The sequence below is a fragment of the Tachypleus tridentatus genome, chromosome 12 (assembly GCF_004210375.1).
Source record: "Tachypleus tridentatus isolate NWPU-2018 chromosome 12, ASM421037v1, whole genome shotgun sequence".
NCBI classification, from domain to species: Eukaryota; Metazoa; Arthropoda; class Merostomata; order Xiphosura; family Limulidae; genus Tachypleus; species Tachypleus tridentatus.
In genome coordinates this window covers 23,759,680-23,779,159 of record NC_134836.1, presented here as the reverse complement: position 1 = coordinate 23,779,159, position 19,480 = coordinate 23,759,680, and the positions used below count along the sequence as shown (strand labels likewise).

At 31.7% G+C, this 19,480-nt stretch overlaps 1 protein-coding gene across 7 annotated transcripts in view; it reads right to left on the bottom strand.

Moving 5' to 3' along the window:
* Nucleotides 1–1,496: 1,496 nt before the first annotated feature.
* Ubr1 (Ubr1 ubiquitin ligase) overlaps nt 1,497–19,480 on the bottom strand; it is a 40,484-nt gene continuing 22,500 nt past the window's right edge. For 4 of the 7 annotated variants that reach the window (XM_076473132.1, XM_076473134.1, XM_076473133.1 and 1 more), the window contains 6 exons: nt 15,353–17,873; nt 14,797–15,020; nt 12,890–13,086; nt 10,516–11,330; nt 8,526–8,914; nt 1,497–5,370 (listed from right to left, as the gene is read on the bottom strand). In XM_076473132.1, coding sequence (XP_076329247.1) covers nt 5,114–5,370; nt 8,526–8,914; nt 10,516–11,330; nt 12,890–13,086; nt 14,797–15,020; nt 15,353–17,873 — 4,403 coding nt within the window. In that variant the 3' untranslated portion in view covers nt 1,497–5,113. The remainder of the gene's footprint in view (nt 5,371–8,525; nt 8,915–10,515; nt 11,331–12,889; nt 13,087–14,796; nt 15,021–15,352; nt 17,874–19,480) is intronic. The other 3 variants (XM_076473138.1, XM_076473136.1, XM_076473137.1) reach the window with 1 other exon arrangement.

Genomic DNA, 19,480 nt, shown 5'->3' with positions numbered 1-19,480 from the left:
TAAGTGAGAGAAGGTTGTTTGATTAAGACGAGCATTAATCATCCTCTCTAAGGTCTTACTGAGCCAACTCGTCAAAGCAATGGGACGGTAATTTGAAGGAATCTTTGGATCCTTCCCAAGTTTAAGAATAGGGAATACAATAGTTTGGTGCCAAGCATCAGGAAAGACATTCTTCTGCCATATCCAGTTAAAGACAGCCAGGAGAAAGGTGGCGTAGCATCTCATAATGTATATCATCATTCAGTTGACCCTGGCCCAAATGGACTAGCCAACTGATCTTGGGCGGCACCCCAAGACCGCCCATCTACAGGAATTCAAGGCCAAAGTGGTGTGTTGGAATTGGACCCCTCAACCACCAGGATCCTCTCCTCCCCTTCATGGGTCACCATGCACGGCAAACAGGCAGATGGATGTTTAGGTCCCAGAGGAGGTAAACTGAAAGTACAGAACCTTACCACGTACAGGAATCCACATCGATGGGAGCTGAAAGGGCAAGCATAATGTGTTGAAGCACTAAAGCTTCTCACGAGCAGCACGAGGATGGAGAAAATTATAAAATAGTCTCCTCTTAATTGCTGAAACCAACATATCACAGATACCATCACTATTACATTTTCGGCTGAATCACATATAGTAACATGTAAATTTATAGTAGCTGATCCCCAGAAAGATGAGAGAATGCAAATCAATTGTATGATAATACAATCACAAAGATTTATGTACCAGGCAAAGCTAAACAAGAATATCAACTTACTCTGCAATAAGTGAGGTGGAAATGGTACCCAAAGGAAATCTTCAACATTCAGAGGGAATGAGGCTGCTGAGAAACCAAGCACTGTATAAGTTAGCTCGCGAAAACAATAAATGATGAATCAATACAACAATATACAGCCCACAAACCAATAGTAACATCAATAAAGGAGGTTATAACCTATCGTCTTCACTCCTTCAAGGTAGCCAAACTTCACTTGAGGGAAGAACAGTTATGTCAGTAAAGGAGCTCAGGACCTTTCTCATTCCCTCCTTTAAGGCAGAGAAACATCATACAAGAGGTCAACAGTAATGTCAAAAAAGGAGCCCTACATCTCCTTCCTTCAAGGCAACAAAGCCTTCACTCAAAGAATCACTGCCTGTCAAAATACCTCATTGAACCATCACCTATTAGTTATCTTAAGTCTTAGGTAAAGCAAAAAATTTTGCATACTGAAGTGTAAAAGTTATTTGTCTCATAGAATTTTGCTACTTAATACTAAAAGGTTTAGTATATAAAGTAGGATTCTCATTTCTACCTTAGTTTTGAATACAAAATTCCATTTTGTTCTTTTGTTTAAAAATCTAGTAGTTATATGGTTCATATTCAGTTGTGTTAATAAACAAAAAATCATAATTTGCAGTTGATCAATCTCATTCTACTTACACTTACTTTTGTATGAAATGTATAAAAATTTAATGTGTAACTGACACTCACCTGTTTATGATAAGAAATACACGAGAAAGACTTTTTTTCATTTTATTTACAGCATGAATACATTTTTCAAGCTTTAACACACATTAACATGCACAATTTCAGCTACAACTGCTCTGTAATTATTCTTATAGAATAAGTGCAAATTTTTGATATAAGAGCAACACACATAAAACTTATAAAGAGAAGTGCAAAACATTTTCAACATATTTTATTCAAATACCATGCAAAGTAACTTTAAATAACATTTCTACATATTAATTCTACAGATTTTGTTACACCTACATATAAACACACCAAACAAAAACTACATTTTCCCCACCTCCACTACAGTTTTTACACAGTCTAATCTCAGTTAAGGTCAATTTATTTTCTGTCACTTAGTATTGTCCTTATCCACTTAAATTTCTTTTTGTTTTTCCTATTATTAGCAGCCTGAATATAATGCATTGTTATTCATATTCATCTATAACAAACAAGATTTCAGGTATAATATGTCTATGTTGCTAAATAACAACAAGGATGAAAATTCCCATTACTGATTTGATAATGAAGACACTACAGATATCTACACTGTATTAGGTTAGTATTAACCAACATAAGTTCTGTCATTTAGTGTGATGCAAATGTAATATTTAAAATGCCATAGTTACAAGTAGATTCTTATTTTAAAATAAAAAAAAAACATACATTAACTAGTAAACACCAAACAACTGAATGATAAGTTATACTGGAGAAATAATACCTGTAACACATTAGTTTGATATTAGTAAAACACGAGTACATCTACTGTTTTCATTATTCAGCTCTAGTGTGTACTAACTACAGCAAACCATCCAACAAAAATTCTTTAGCTTTGCTGTGAAAAATATTAGTATCACCATTTATTTTCTACAAATCTTTACAACTCTGATTACAAAATAAATTTATTCAGCTCTCAGTAAAATTTAAATAAAAAGGTATATTTTTATTTTCTCTAAATTCATACATACTAAACAACTTTATTTAATAACACAGATATTTTAACAGTTTGTTATTCTACACTTCTAGAATGATGACCTTTGAACTTCCGAAAATGCTTATAGTGAGACTTCTGTGTTTATAGGAATTACACAGTATTTTGCAAACAGATACATTTGCATCTTTAAAGGTAAGCACAAAGTTACACAATGGGTTATCTGTACTCTGCCCACAATGGATACTGGAACCTGATTTTTAGCACTGTTAATTTTACAGACATACTGTTGTGCCACTGGAAGGCAACAACCAAGTATGACATACACATACATTATCAAATAAGAAAAATAAATCTTTAGAAATCCAGAAACCTAAATCTTAAAGAAAGCAGATTATATTACCTAAATTCAGAAAACAAAAAAATGTCTGGTTGGTCAAAACATTCATTCAACAGTTATTTTCTTAATACTTCATATGCAATAAAACAATTTAAAAGAATATAATTTATTAATTAAATAATAGTAGTTTCTTACAATAAAACGAGACATTATTTGAAATTTTTACACCTTTGAATACAGTTTTGCTGTTCAAAACACATGAATTTTGATTAATATAAAACACCATGGTCAGTTCTTCCTTACACATAGAAGTACTTTCCAGTTATATAGGGTGAAACAAAAGACTGCATGTTAGTTTTCTTTAGAGAATAGTTTAATTTCTAACTATTACTTTAGAATAAACAATTACTAAGTTGGTTTCCATTATCTTTGTAATATTTTATTTAGTTCCAACTATATAACACTAAATGTATAGCAACTTTTCCCACCCTACATAATAACAGTAAAACCTTCCAACAGCCATTCTACTTTGAACACATACAATAATATATTCTTACCTTTACACTAAAAACCTGACTCAATTGCTTGAAATTAACTAAAGGTTATACAAGTTTCTTTGAAGTTTCAGATCTGTGAAAAGAAATAGCATGTTGATAAAACGTTTAACAAAATGAATCCATTTGAAAAAAATTTAACTTGCACGTTTTACTCAATATATTAGCACATATGCTTTCTTTTGACTCCAATATTTATCTGGCTTATCTTAGCTTTTTGAAAAATAAACAATGAAATAATGTTTTGTAGAAAATAACATTAGGCACACATATACATACAAATAAAACAAATGCTGCAAACCACATACTACATATCCAGATTTAAATGCCCAGAAAACTTAGTTAAATAAGAGGGGGGGGACAACACAAATGCACTTCATTCTGACTCTACTTTAATAATGTGGTAAAGGAACTTTTCTACTTTTTAATGTTAAAGACCTTATCATCACAGAATGATACAGGTGTATGAACTGTTATGGAGATTCAGAGAGGAAATAAACATTTGTAACCATGATTCAAATAACAATAAGATGTCAGTTTTCAAGGCAATATCATGTAAAGTTTTTATAACTTTATAATGAAAGGCCATGTAAGGCAGATAGGTTCTCTACTACAGATACTTAAGATTACGTATGTAGCAGCTTGAATCTGAAATACAGGCAAGCAAGTATAAAGAATAATGTACATACACAACTGGTATCTAACCTTGTTCCTTTACAAAATGAAATGTTATGAAGTATAGTGTGTGTATAACATATTTATCATCACTACCAAGTGTGAAAGCTTGCTGACCTGTAAAAGTCATTGTATATAGGAAGTGCATATACACTTATGTGGAAAAAAAGACCAAGGGCTTGCAGATGTGTGTGTATGTGTGTGTGTGCGTGTTACAGAAACTACACTTCCAAATAATGAAAAACAAAACCGTTACAGAAGTATGTTACAGGATACAGAAACTGTACCTAAAGTTGAGATTAAAATATTGTTAAGAAGCACATTTTAAGATATAATTGTAGTTACAAATGATGAGAGTTTGTTGGCTAAAGTATTCTGTTAAGTAGAAACTATACTGACAGTCACTTTTACAATGATGCAAAATTTAGTGTACACCTGTAATTATTACGTTTTAATGACTAAAAAGACAAGCTATCATGTTCATATACCTAAACCTATATTGATGGACTGAAGTTTAAAAACAAGATATTTGCATTAAAATTGTTTGATAAATTGTAAAAGGTTCAAGTAAAGAAATCAGGTACTTAACTACAGTACAGTCTATAAGAGAAGATAAAACAATCCACACGACGTTTTCATCGTCATATCTGGTTTACGCTATATATTGATGGTCAGTTCTATCAAGAAATACCAAATAGACAAAACAGTAGGACTACAAACTTCAAGAGGTTATTTTGAGTGGATGGTCTACAAGATAAGCAATAAATGTCAAACATTTTTCTTAAAAACTTACTGGTTATATATGCTTATAAAGGTTAAGTAAAAACAGTAAAACATGTTACCATACCTATAGAGAAAGTAATAAGAATTTTTACAGTCATTCTGTAAATTCTATATAAATATTTGCTGGTATTACCAGCTTGTCTCTGGTAAAAAAAAAGCTGTTGCCTCTCACTGTTCTCAATATCCATGTTTAATTATATGTCTTTCATATTATCAAGAACAAAAAACCTCAGAAAATTTTGTAGTAAGGTCATATTGTTGAGAGAAGTGACAGAAATGTTTTCTGTCTTGATAGTGTACAAAAGAATAAAGGCTGTTCTGGTTTAGACTTTAAGTTGTAACTAAAGAAGGAACCAGTTGGTTGTGGTTAGAGCAGGCAACTGTTCTAAAGTATGAGACACTTGTTCTGGTATTCCATGGGAAAGCCACAGGCGATGCAGTTCCTTATATTTATCTTTACACAAGTGAAGAGGGTTTCCACGCACCAGTCCCTGATCTGTTTCACCATACTCATCTACATAAGGAGGGGGCATGTAGCACCCTGAAAAAAATACACAAACACTGTAAAAAAAAAAAAAAAAAGAATATGGTCGAAGAGCTGTACTTGCATCAGGATACGTAGTGCAGATATGCAAAGAAAAAAGTACAAAATGAAATTACATAAAAACAATGTTATTCACAATATTTGTGGAAGCTACCTCTACTCAAACAAATTACAAGAAATAGGTCAGCAAATATGCCTAAAGAACTAGTAAATGATTACCTAAGCTATACTGATTAAAACTCAGTTCCATAACATATTGTAAGATTATGCACATTGTATTTTAAAATGTTTGAACTTTATTGTAAAAGGTTATGGCAATTATGGCACACAGAAATAAACACAAGAATATTTTGACTAAATATCTGAAGATAAACTCTTCAAACATTTTGCTATTTGCTATTTTCAACCTGAATTAAATATTATTTAAAATGTATGAGCTTAAACAACTAGGTCAGAGAACCCTAACTTAGAATTACTGACCAGCAGTAGGGGAAATTGGAATGTGTGATGCATATTCAGCAATATTTTAGTTTGAACCTTAAACCCACAATCTACAGTTTGACATGGCAATCACTGGATCACACAAAGTATCTTTTTCAATTGAAGATGACAACATTTGTACAGGAATATAATATCTCCACCATGCAATCCAAACATGGTTATTTTTGTTGCCAAAAAAATAAAAAAAAGTCTTTATCACTTCTTACGATCTGAAAAAAGTATCTTCGTACCAAATTTTATATAAAATGGTTGACATACATACACAAACAGTTAAAAAACAAACAAACCCAATTACACTTTCTCTCTGAAAATCATAAAAAAGGAAAATTTTTCCAGACTATTTATCTATCTTTATATATATTTGGAACATGTATGAAATGCATCTTTGTACTAAAATTCTTCATAAATTGATCAAAATATGGCTAAGTAATTAATCAAAAATTTCAAAATTACATTTTTGGGACTTCTGGCCCTAAAAACACTCAAAGTGGAAAAATCCAACTTTTTTAAATGTCACGTGTTGGGCATACGAAAATTTATATTTGTGTACTTGCATCAATTTTACTCTAAATAGAACAAAAGAATGCTTAGAGACAATAAGGGACCTACTGTACCATTTACACTGTCCCATTCTCTAACTTAAACTGAAATCTCAGAGTCAGCCCTTTAATATCACTGCACATGAGCCCAGAAAATACATTTCGAGTTACTTAACTTCTGACCCCATAAAACCTTTGACAAAAAAAACAAACAAACCTTAATTTAAAAAAAAAAGAAAAAAGTGTCTGGAAGCTTATTGGATGAAGGTATAATTCTACAACATTTGAAGACAATCTGCTGAGAAATGAAAGAATGGTAGACAAGTGGAGGGTGTTTGAAAGAAGGAAGAAACAAATAATACAAAAACTGTATCTCTGTCTCTCTCTGCAACATGTATAGAAAATACCCGTTTTCATTTTTAATATGATACTGATAATTTCATCATTCTCGCATCATTTAAATTTAAGACTTAAAATCTGATAATTCAGCTGTAACATAGCAGGTTAATAGGTACTTTTAGCATTTACTTTGTTAGCAAGACATACTAAAAACCTCCTATCAACTTCACTGTTATAATAAGCCTATTTTCTAGCTACTTCAAATAACTCATTAATCCATTACAAAAGACAGATCTGAATTGAATACTAAACTTTTAAAAATAATAATGGCACTCAAATTAATTGGTATCATATAATGTATATGTAATGTTTAAATGTTTTATCAGATTAACATTTTGATTTAAATCAACAAATGAAAGTTCACAATGTGAAATTCAACTATAAATACTTTCTACAGTATATCATTATCACTATCAGTAACAATAGACTTCCAAAAAAATTACAAAAAGTTATTAAATATAACAAACTTAGAATAAGACAGGTAGAGTACTATTTACACAGATATTCATTATAAAATCAGAGTTTCACATCATCAAAGCAACCTATTAAACACTCACACTCTAAGCTTATCACTACAAAAACAAACAAAACATCGTTAACCTTTTTTTTTTTTTTATCATTTTAACACACAGCACACCTTCACTGGCACTCTTTCTTTGAAACAAATGTAATTTCCAAAATTTTGAATATTACAATTAGTTATCCATAGTTTCTCATCAGGCTAAAATTTCAATAACTGTATGATTCAAGAATGTGACCTATGAATACCAAAAAATTGGAAAAAAATACTGGATGAACAATATTTAATTGTACTTTCTTATGACATCAATTGATTGTATCTGTTCTTTTCTTAAATGGTTAGAATAAAATGATAAACAACAGTCTGGCAAAGTTACAAATAAAAATCTCAACAATAAATGCATGTTCAAAGAAAAATATTATGTGAAGACGTCTCATTAAAAATTCTTTAAGATTTCTTTAGTAAATACAGCTACAAAAGTGATTCATTTGCTGTGTACAAATGTTTTGCACCATCACTAATCTTGTCTTGCAAACCAATATACATAATATAAATATGAAACTAATCCAATCATGCCATACTAGTTGAGATAGTAGTTAGTATCTTTTTACATCAGTTGCTGTGAAAGCTTAGTTCGATATTGCAGGAAAATGTTGATGTTTAAGAGAGACACAAGAAAATATACTATTCCTACAGTACTGTTGCTTTTGTGTCAATTTCCGTTATTATGGTGATATAGTTTTTCAAGATATTCAGCTGTTTTTCCTCCCACTACTTTATTACAAACAGACAGTCAACTGTCTATGATATATTAAAGAAATGTTGCATTTGCCATTGAAATATAGTATGAAAAACAATTTTATTAATTTTTCTTTAATCTTTGTTTTCAGAAGTGGTATTGGGTATACACTCAATTTATTAAAAATGTGTTTCTGGATGTTTAGTGACAAAACATGATTTTGTATTATACAGTGTTGTAAGTGTATTAAATAAACTCTGAAATAAAATCCATTATGATCAGTATTATAAAAAGAATGGTACAAATATTAAGAAAATAGAAAGCTGAGCAACAATGTTATTAATTAATGAACCCATAGTACTGTTTCTAAGGCAACTGAATTGTTTACTATAATATTTTATATACTTCTGTTTGTGTTTAGAATATACACCCAAAAATATAACAATTCATTAATAAAGTGTTCTTCAGATATCAACGCATGTCAAACTGTGTGTAAACTGAAATACTATACCTTTAGTTTTGCCAACAAGGAGAAGTATCTTACAGTCCCTAATCCTCAGAAAAATCCCAACTCCAGCACCACAAACTTGCACATGGAAAGTACATGCTCCAACCATGGCTCCTTCTAACTCTGTCTGACAGCAGTAACTTTGAGAACAGAGTATCTGGCCACAAACGAGGCACATAGTGGGAGATCTGCTATCTTCTCCATCAGAATTTGGACAAGTAAACACAGAAACATTATTGATTAGTTCACTATAATCGGAAGGCAGGCACACAAGTTGATTAATTGAAATAGGATGCTTGATGACAATTGACCTAGGAGGTGGAGTGTCTCCTTCATCCATGGGCAAGGACTTTTGGTTAACCATACTGTACACTTGAGCATGGCGAGCCCAGCTATCAAACATGTGACAATGTAACTTATAAAGAAATCAGTACATCATATGTATCTTTAACTAATTCTAAAATAAAAATGTAATACACCTTACATTGTGATTCTGCTACTATAAGAACAGATAATATTAGTTAATATCTAACAATAAAAAATATATATTCATATTTGAATTATTACCAATATAACACAACTTAAATTCATACTGAGTTAAGAGACAATTCATCTGCCATTTCAAGTTTAAAAACAAATAACAATCAATTCATACTTATACAAGTAGTATTTCAACTTTAAGTATGCTGAATTATTTTAAGACAAACTCATTTAAAAAGGGACCTATATACAATATTTTACAATGAATGTCAATATGCAATTTTTATTGCAGGATTTTTTTTTATTTACAGTTTATGAATGAATATTTATATAATCAGAACTAAAGAAGAGTTATTTTGATATAGCTACTGCAAACAGATCATTATTCCAAATCAGATGTATCTATCAATTAACAAAAACTGCAGTATTAAAACATATACATACAATTTTTTGTACCAATCAATTTCAATTTGATGATTAAATAGTGAAGCTACCAGTGCAAAACTTAAGCTACTAACAGTATTGATTTTTTTACTTCACTAATAAATACTATATTTAATTGCTATCATAAAAAGTGAAGACAGAAAAGAATTACATCCAGTTATAAACAGAAACATGCAGTAAAATTCTATCTTCATATCTTTGTAATTGCCTCAACATTTCATATTTTTTAAAAAAAGTTAAGACTTGAGCATTACTTTTGTATCAGTTAATTTTTTAGCAGTAACTTTAGCAAAAATTCAATTATCAAGTCTCTTTGAAAGAAATTAATTCAAATCATATTTTAATTTTTTTTTGTTTAAACATTGCATACCGCATTGTCTTGTGGACAGTAGTTGTTTTTTCAACAGGTAAAAACTGTTGATTTAAAAATGGGAGAATCGGGGCTGCCAAAAATCTAGAGAAACAAGTTGAGTCAAAATGCAAAGATTATATTTCAAACCTACAGCTAGAGACTAACCCTTTCATGATGGGTCATGGGTCAAAGGCTATCCATGTCATTGCATTTGCTGGATTGCATTCAAAATTTTATTGTAATATTATTTTATGAATTTCTGTCAATGAAAAAAGTTTGAAATCAAATTGTAGATTACAATTCAAACTTTAATATTATACAAGTTTATTTCTCAATTTGAAAGAACGGAGCTAAAATATAGATTTTAGCTCATTATGTGATATGTTGAATACAGCACTGGTTAAAATTATTTTTGGACAAATTCCTATGTGATTCCTATTATGAACTACTATCACAGTTAATGATAGTTTATGGATTCTGGTAGTACTGGAAATACTGCTGTCTCTAAATATCTCTTCAACGCAGGTGTATTTAGCAGTGAGAATTTTCTTCGAAAACATTACGTTTATATAGGATTGTCTTCACTATATGTCGTAGTTCAGAATTACTGATGAGAGGTAAAATTCCCTGAAATTGGAATAACTAAGTAATTTTCGTATTTTACAAAATGGTTTACAAAACATATAAATATTAGTTTTTAAATGAATATAAACTTACCATAAGGCTAGCTGTCGGAGTGAAGAAGATTGTAATATCTCATTTATTCGAGATGATAGACCAAGATACCAGCACAGTGCTTGAAACTGGTATTCTTCACTGTGCATACCTGACAGATTCTTAGGAGCTTCTACATCAGTAAGAAAATGAAAGAAGAGTGCAGAACAGCGAAGAAAGGGCAGCATAGCCTGGTGAACATTCCTGAGTAGCTTTTGTGCATTCACAGGATTCTTACAGTTTTCTAATCCTGCTGCAGTCAAAACTTCAATGTAGAAATGGCAAACTGCTACCTCTTCTGATGTCTCACTGTGTTGAGCTTCACTAGTTTCACACTCTTCAAGAAAAGGAAAATCAATGCTGAGAAGTATCTGCACCAAATGAAACACTAGCACCAGGTGCAATATATAAAGCTCATTCACACCACCTACAGGAATTGTAAAACCTTTGTCACTTTCATGATCATCTCCTGTGAAAAGAACAGGCATGGAAAGACACACAAACACCAGCAAAGTGAAGGCATCTACTTCCAAGCAGCAGCTGGAACTGCAAGAGTGTTCTTCTGCTAACAGAAGGTATTGTAAAAGATTCACACAATGGTTACGCACAACCTGAGCATCAAAAATGGAGGTACTGGCTCCTACAACTCGCACCAAAGTCTGCATGCAATGTGCTCGGCGAGATGACAGGTCACCAAATAAGGATTTTTTCTGATCTCGCAGAAGCCATTCTATAGAATGAATTGTATAAGCACAAGACCACCAAGTCATAAGAGGAACTCTATCATCATCTGGATTAGGATGAGCTTCAAGTCCTACCTATAGAGAAACAACGTATATACAGATATATTTTCTGTATCTTTATAAGTAATGTTCAACTTCACTATTAATAACCTGTAGGGGTACAATAAATACTAAGCTAAATGACAGGAAATAATGTCTACAAAAAACCTATGAAAAATAACAATACTAAAACATTGACAACAGATGTTATTTGTTTTTCCTCTAGTTATCAGTTCAGAAAAAAAAAGCATTAGTGGCATGTGCTTTGAGACAGTTGTCTTCCCTCTAAGTCAGCAGTTCATGGTAGACAACCTTAATAACTTTTCCATCACAAAATTACATTAAGCAAGTTTGGTGGTAATAGAAATAAAAAAACTTCAAATTATGAGTCTGTACCAAACCTGAGCTCATAAGGCTAAATTTGGGCAAAGCACAGATAATCTATTTTGCAGCTTTGTGCTTAATAGCACAATAGTAAATTTTGATTAATTGCATAGTTAGAATTATCAAAAATAGTAATAATTAGAAACCTTAATTTCAATTAGTTGACTGTTGGATTATTAAAACTAGTAATTCAAACAATTTCCATTAGCCAATAAGTTTAGATGACATTACCCATTATCAGCAATAACAATCAATCACACCCTTCACTTCTAGAATACATAAAAAAAAAGACATTAAAAGAAAAACCAGTAAATATGCAGTAGACAAAATGTTTAAAATATCAGTTTAATTAAAAGGATTAAAGAATTAAAATAATGAAATTACATAGAAAAATAAACGTGAAATAGTATAAATAAATTACTACAGGCAGACTGTATACAGGTACACAAGTACTTTTAGCAGTTTCTTATACAATAAAAGATAATCCTTAGGTTCCTAAGGTATACCGATTTTGATCCAGTTTAATGTTATTCATGCAAGATTGATGAACAGAGGTTAAGACTGACAGATGGTGTATCCCCACCACATGTTGGTCCTACTTACGTAGTCACCTCCAAAATTTAGAGTACATTTTATATCCCACATTATAGCCTATATCCTAAGAATCCTTTAAATTAGTGCAGAATTTTTTATTTTTGTCCTGGTTTGTTTTTATTTATAACAACTTTAGTACATATTATACATATACACACACATATATGCATATATTATTACAATTACATAAAATGTATACATATTACACAAAGATATTACTTGAAGTGTCTTCAAAAAGATAAAAATGTTGACTGAATACCCACACACACTCATACTGGTCCAAAAACAGAATATCACCAAACATTCTACATTCCTATTTAGCTAACATGTAGATAAGGAAAACAAAAAAAAGCAGAAAATTACCAGTTGTCTTTCCACTGAAACTATTACTTTTAGATACCTGAATCGTATGTACCAAGTGCCTTCACATTGAATAAATACACAAATGAGATATTTCATGCAATATCATATATGACTCCACATGTGCTCTCGAAATACAGAGAAACCCACTGAATAATACTCAAACTTGCTGCTATTTTTATTAGCTTCTTATACAATAAAAGACAATTCTTAGGATCCTAACGTGTATAAATTTTGATACAGTTTAATGTTCATACCATGTAAGTGGCTTGAGAAAAAACCCTCATCATGTCTAGCAGATTGTTTGGGAAGTTGTTACCAGCTACACACTGCTGTTGAGCATAAACTGCATGCAATGACTGGAACTGTTTCCTACTATCAGTTGAGAGAGAAGCTAACACCTCCTTAAGAGGAGTTGGTTTATATCTATAAAGAAGCTTTTCTCCATGGTCCTCTAAAATAACACAAAACTTGAATTAGCACAGTTCTTGCTAATGTAATACATTTACACACTTATGTATATTATTTCAGGTATATTAACAAATAATCAGTGCTTGACAGTATTATTTAATTCCACATTCAAGATTTTTAATGGGGCAGGTCTATTTAATTTGTAAAACAGTCATTTTCAGCACTCCCTTTAAAATTATTGGAATTGCCAGAAATTACCATACTTTATATATAAAAGAGGCCTTGGCCATTAATAACTTGAATCCAGGACTAAATAATACTACCAAGTACAAGTAAGCTTCTTTTGAAAGTATAATAAAAATTATTCAAGGTATAATTTTCAATTAGGTTACATTATTAGCATGTGCCACTTCATAACAGAAATTTTCCTTTGGCTATTATGTTTATCACATCTTCCCTAAGTAGGTAATTTGTACTTTTTAAGTTGTCTTAAACTTGTTAAGTTGACTTCAATTGATAAGTTTTACAATTAGCTCTTAAACACTTATTAATTGTTAGCAGATAATTACAAGAACTTGTTATTAATATTTATTAGTAGATAGCCTTTGAACCTTGATCCTTTCACTACATCTGAAACATACATTTCCTTTACAGTGAATGGCTTAAATGCCAAAGGATGTCAATTTAATGCACCATTTGTATGGTTTTTATCATGCTAAAATATATGTTATAAACTCATTTTGTATTCATTTGTATAAATTTTATAAATTTCTTTTTTTTGCCAATTAAAACAGCTTTTTAGGACGATAAGACCTAATGTAAATACAACTTAACAAATAGTAGCATAATGCCAAAAAGGCATAGTTAAACTATACAACTGTGCCTAACAATTCCCCATCTCATCTTCTTTCAAGAAAAACATTTCTTTTACAATTATAATTGAAATGAATATAAGATGATAAAGCAGGTTCTTAAAAAACATTACAATTTAAACTTGTGTCAGTAGTTATGCATAAATATCTCCTCTGGCAGTGTATCACTCAGCTTTTATCACACTGTTCTCGTATCTACACAGCTGTAAACACTGGAAGCCATAGTGGGTTATACACTTGAAAAAAAAATTTTTATCACTTCTTTAACTTGCTGGTATATGACTTTTCAGAGCTAAGCTATATTTTTTTCACACTATGACAACCTTAACTGAAAGAGAATGATTGGTTAAAAATCGATAAAAACATTTTTGTATTGAATTAAAATGTTCAAAATTATTTTGATTTTCCACCTAGAAGTCTACGAGTGCCACATCATAGTCGGAAAGTATTGATATATTCACAAGTACTGATGTTTTCATTAACCGTGCATTGTAATCAATCCAAAATTAAAATTTTCAATTTCTATATTTCTGAATCAAATTAAGTAATTAAATACAATTTTAACTTTAAAAATGTTTTTCTTCATCATGAGGAAGAAAGAATACAAATTTATTTTAATTCAATGGCACAATTTTGCCCTTGGTGCAAGATACATTTAGGCAAGTGCAACAACTGTTGTTAGCTGCTGCACGTGGATATACAGCCTCCTTGAAATATGTTTCATAACACTTTTACTTAACAGTGTGATCTACATTTGTTTGCACTATAATTATATTTTTACTTTATTATTTTGTTAACTGAGCATTATGAAAACCACACACCTGTATATCAAGCACTGCTTTTCAATACCATAAACAAAATTGAATACACATTGCACTCACCACTAGATGGTGGAACTCTAAATCTCTGAACTTGAAGTTTCTCCACTGCTTTATGATGATTAAACAGCCAATCATCTATTTTAATGTTGTTAGGTTTCTCCAAGTTATTGACAATTAAAGTGGTGACTGGAGGTAACAGTGGAATAACTGTATTGCAAAGACACTCGCATAAAGGACACAAAAACTCTTGTTTGTCTACGTTGAAACTCACATGACGTCCATACCTAAAAACATTAAACTTTTTAATTCCGTTAAAGTATGCAAGAAAAGAATAAAATTATTCAGTTAATTTAATTTTACTTAAACAATACTTGCAAAGTATGTTAAATCCTTGTTTTACAGGAGTTTTATGCAGTATAGATAGTACTAACTATAAATAGTTTGTATGATCTGAGATAACGATGTTTCTGGTTTTCATGTCAAGATCTTCAAAAATTTGTGATGAAGACAAAACCATGTTATTAACTCTTACACTCAATGATTTTTCCCAGTAATCAAACACAGCATCATTACAAAATATATCAGCACATTCTAATACCTATATGCACCAACTCACCTAACAGGTCTTCTCCTTTCTTTTGCAACTACTGCTTCAAAAAACTTTTGCCAACAATCACTGTGCATAACATGGCCACATGTGCTGGTGTGTGGACCACAGAATAAATCAGCTGATATTAAGAGAGGATTAAATTCTTTTGGATCCTCTAATCTATGATTTCTATTCTTAGATAAGACTGTAGATCTCTGCACAAATGCACCTATTACAAGAGTTCTTCCAGTCAAACTGGCTTCCTGTTCTTCTCTGCACAAAATACAAGTATGTGTTTCTCTAGAAATTACCTTCCCTCTCTGAAGGTTTCCTAAGGCAACAGGATCCTCACTGCTTTCTTCAAGCACAAAAATATCAGATTCTGCTTGATTAGACGTTTCTTCAGCATCGACTTCTTTGAGCAACTGAGCATGTTGTTTTATGAAGTTCTTCTGCATTGCTGACATTTGTGCCATAATTCGAGCTCGCCGAGCTGCAGCTTGCTGAGCATTTTGTTTCTTATCTCGTTTTCTACTAGAAGAAGCAGTATTTTCGGGAGGAATTTCAACATCTACCTCCATAGCCTTTCCGTCACTTCTCTGCAACGAACGAAACTTTCGTAACGTCCAATTAAACAGATCTTTGTGTGCTTCTACACGTGGAGATCCTTGGCATTTTTCTAAGTCAGCAAGAATACCCTTTTTCTCTGCCAGTTTTGTAAACTGGAAAAACTCTTCTTCATTATTTTGTTCTTGTTGTCGCTGTTCTTCGTGTAAAGCTAAACCTATTATGTGTAAAACTTTTTCAAACTGACCATCAGAATATAATGTGCTATGAAGATTAAGTGTCCTCTTTAATACCACATGCATTATATGAATCATTACATCACACTGTAGAAGATTAATGATAACTGAAAATGGAGGAGAAAATTCTGGAGGCAATGGAGGAGGGCAACATTCTTCTTCTCCTGTTTGTTCCTTTCTTTTTAACTGGACTTCCTCAGCTTTGGATTGCTCTTCACGAGTGTAGTGATAAAAAAAAGGATTGAAACAACAGTAAAATTCTGGTTTTAATTCATATTTACCAGTGGAAGTATCTGTATTTTTTTTCAAGTCTGCCACTTCATTAACAACATTTTCCATTCCAGTTTCATGGTTAGGGTCTTTGGGCAACATCTTACAAAGCTGACTATTTGTCATGGGTTCAATGCAAAGCAGCTGAATTATTTCCTTCTTAACCCTGTCTCTTTCAGTAACATTTCCAACACCTGGGTAGTACCTTTCAGATGTGATAATGATGAGTAAACCCAAAAACTCTTCAGCAATAGTAGCAGTTTGTCTTGTGTATTCATCCTCTGTCCTGCGCTGTGAGGTATCAAAAGTATCCCCAATCCATATCAGTAGCCCGTATTTGTTGAGGAGATGAATAAGAAACTTGTTACTTTCCATCAGTGAAGCAGCTATCTGAAGCATCATGATATCACGATCTAACATTTCATCACGAAGTCGAACATTATGGTAGAAAAACACTTGATTCAACAATGAATATCCATTTCTTCTCCACATTCCTGCTCTGAACTGGGCTATCATAACTTGTGTTCGTAGAGGAAGTTCGATTAGTTCTTCAGGACCAGGTTTGTTGCGTACGAGAAATTCTGGTGAGCTGTAAGTTAGATCAAACTTTGGCAAATGAAGAATCAAACCTGCTACAAACCTCGATAAAGGCAAGTGAATAGTAACAGGCATAGAAGAAACATCATATTCAATACAAGAAGATGAATGGTTTGCAACTTCTCGAACAGTGATAGTCATCTTGCCTTGAATGCTTTCTAGAAGTTTTAGGGCAGCTCTAAGAGCTTTAACTAACACAACACGATCAGATCCACACCAATCTAGGACCAAAGTGATTACTGGAACAAGCTTTGACTGAAGGTTAACACCAGTTTCCCATTCAGCTTCAAATTCTACATGCTGACCAACTTGTCTTACTACAGAGTCCATGCCTTGCATCCAGCTTAGGAAATTAAGTAACTGTTGTATACCATGAAGGAAATTTTTTCTTAGTGAACCATTCCATTCATTTGGTTTTACAGTTAACAAGTATCTAAGATCAAAAAGAACAAATTGGGAACGCCGAAACAACTCGATGTTTTGACTTCTTTCAAAGGACAACTTCCCATCTATACGATTTCTTTCACATTCTGTCAAAAATGTTCTAAGTAGAACATATATAGCATTTTCTTCCATGATCAAATAATGAGCAAGTGTAGGGACAGTGAAAATCTGAACAGACAGTGAAGTAATTGACACTGAATGTTCATGGTCATCAGCAATAAAATCTTTCATCAGAAGTGGGTAATTATGGGTAAATATCCTGGCAAAAGTCTTCTTGCACTGTTGGTCCATCAGTGTTCCACTAATAAAAAGCTGATGCCACTGATTACGAGCAGCTTTCCACAACTGAGTGTCAGATAACATAATACTTTCTAATAACGGGGAACCTGGTGTTGATGACTCCATTATTACTTGGCTGAAGATAATACGAAAAGCTAAAAGAGAAAAAAAAATCAATTTGAATAAAAAATAAAAAAACAATAACAAGAACAAAAGGGAATTATACTAAATAAAGGGATACCACTAACTAATTTAGTCCCTTTACAGTGTTGCAGCTGAGAAATGTTACAAGGTAGAAATAGGAATGCAAGAGACAAATTGAGTCCATAAAAGAAATTAATGTGCCTCCATCATGGTACCTAACTCAAGACATGTGTATAATTAAGTGTTGAAAGAGGCTGAAGACATTTGAATGCTGACTAAAAGGACTGTCAGTACAGCACCACAAAAAAGGCAGTTTTTAAACCAGCAATTACTATTACATGGCAACTTCAAGGTTTACCAAGGTGCTATCTAATCACTACCCATGTTGAGAGATCAATCTGATGAGATATCAATTGCATTCCACAGGAAATGTTGAAACTGGCTGTTTTCAGCATTATTTCTCAAATAAATGCTATACCTGAGAATGGAGGTACACTGAACATGTAGTAATATTGTCACCCATGTACTGAGAATCACTTTTCAGTTTTACCTTCTTACATTTATACCACTTTCAAGCTATGACACTACAAAGTGCCAAAGTATCTTACATTAAGTACTTTTAATATTTTATCAGAAACATAGTTTTGGCCAGTTTTTTTCTTCCTTAAATTTACAGTGATATGTAAACTCAACTGATTTTTACTGCCAATAAACTGAAGCACTCTGAAAACTAAACACAGGTTCATTAACTGACTTTTGACATACCTTATCTAATAATTAAATATATTAACAAAATAAAAAAGAAACACTAGAAACATTGGGAGTTATTATGATAGATCATCAAGGCCTTAGTTCCCAATTTATAAAACTACATTTACTTTACAGTGCATTCATATTTCCTGAGGTATACTACATTGACGAGAACAATGCACATTTGAAGGAATATCTACTCAAAGAAGTAAATACATATAAAATGTCAATATTGAACAACACGGAAAAATCAACTGGTATTTATTTTGGGGGGAAAAAAGAGCCAGTGTTGCAAATAATGTAAATGTCTCCAATTATTATGTTTTAAACAAAACAATAAAACAGTTTTTATTAATTAAAACTGTCACAAAATAAATACATTTTAACTTATAGAACAAGATGTAGGAGATGAAAATCTGTAGTAGCATTGTAGAAATAACATGAGTCAAATTAACCAACAGAACTAATTACTTATCATTTACATTGACCAAACAAAGTTTTGATTAAACTGATGAATGTCACAAAACTTTTGAGATAACTGAAATTAAAATTCCTCATTACACAGGCCAGTGATGGTTTTGTTGCCTTGACATTTTTTGCATATTCTACAGCAATTCCTGTATTTTGAAATCTGACAATGATATCCATTTTTTGTCTTCAAACATATTTTCATGAAATGTCACATGCACTTTTAAAAACACAAGTGAAATATTTTCACTGATTTTGAGTCACATTTTGTTATACTTAAAATGTTGACAAACACTAGCTCTAAACTTCTTTAGATAAATCACAACAGTCATATTGATCTTTCTGGAACCCAAATACAACAATAAAAAATAGTTATTGGGGTAAATGATATAATAATTTG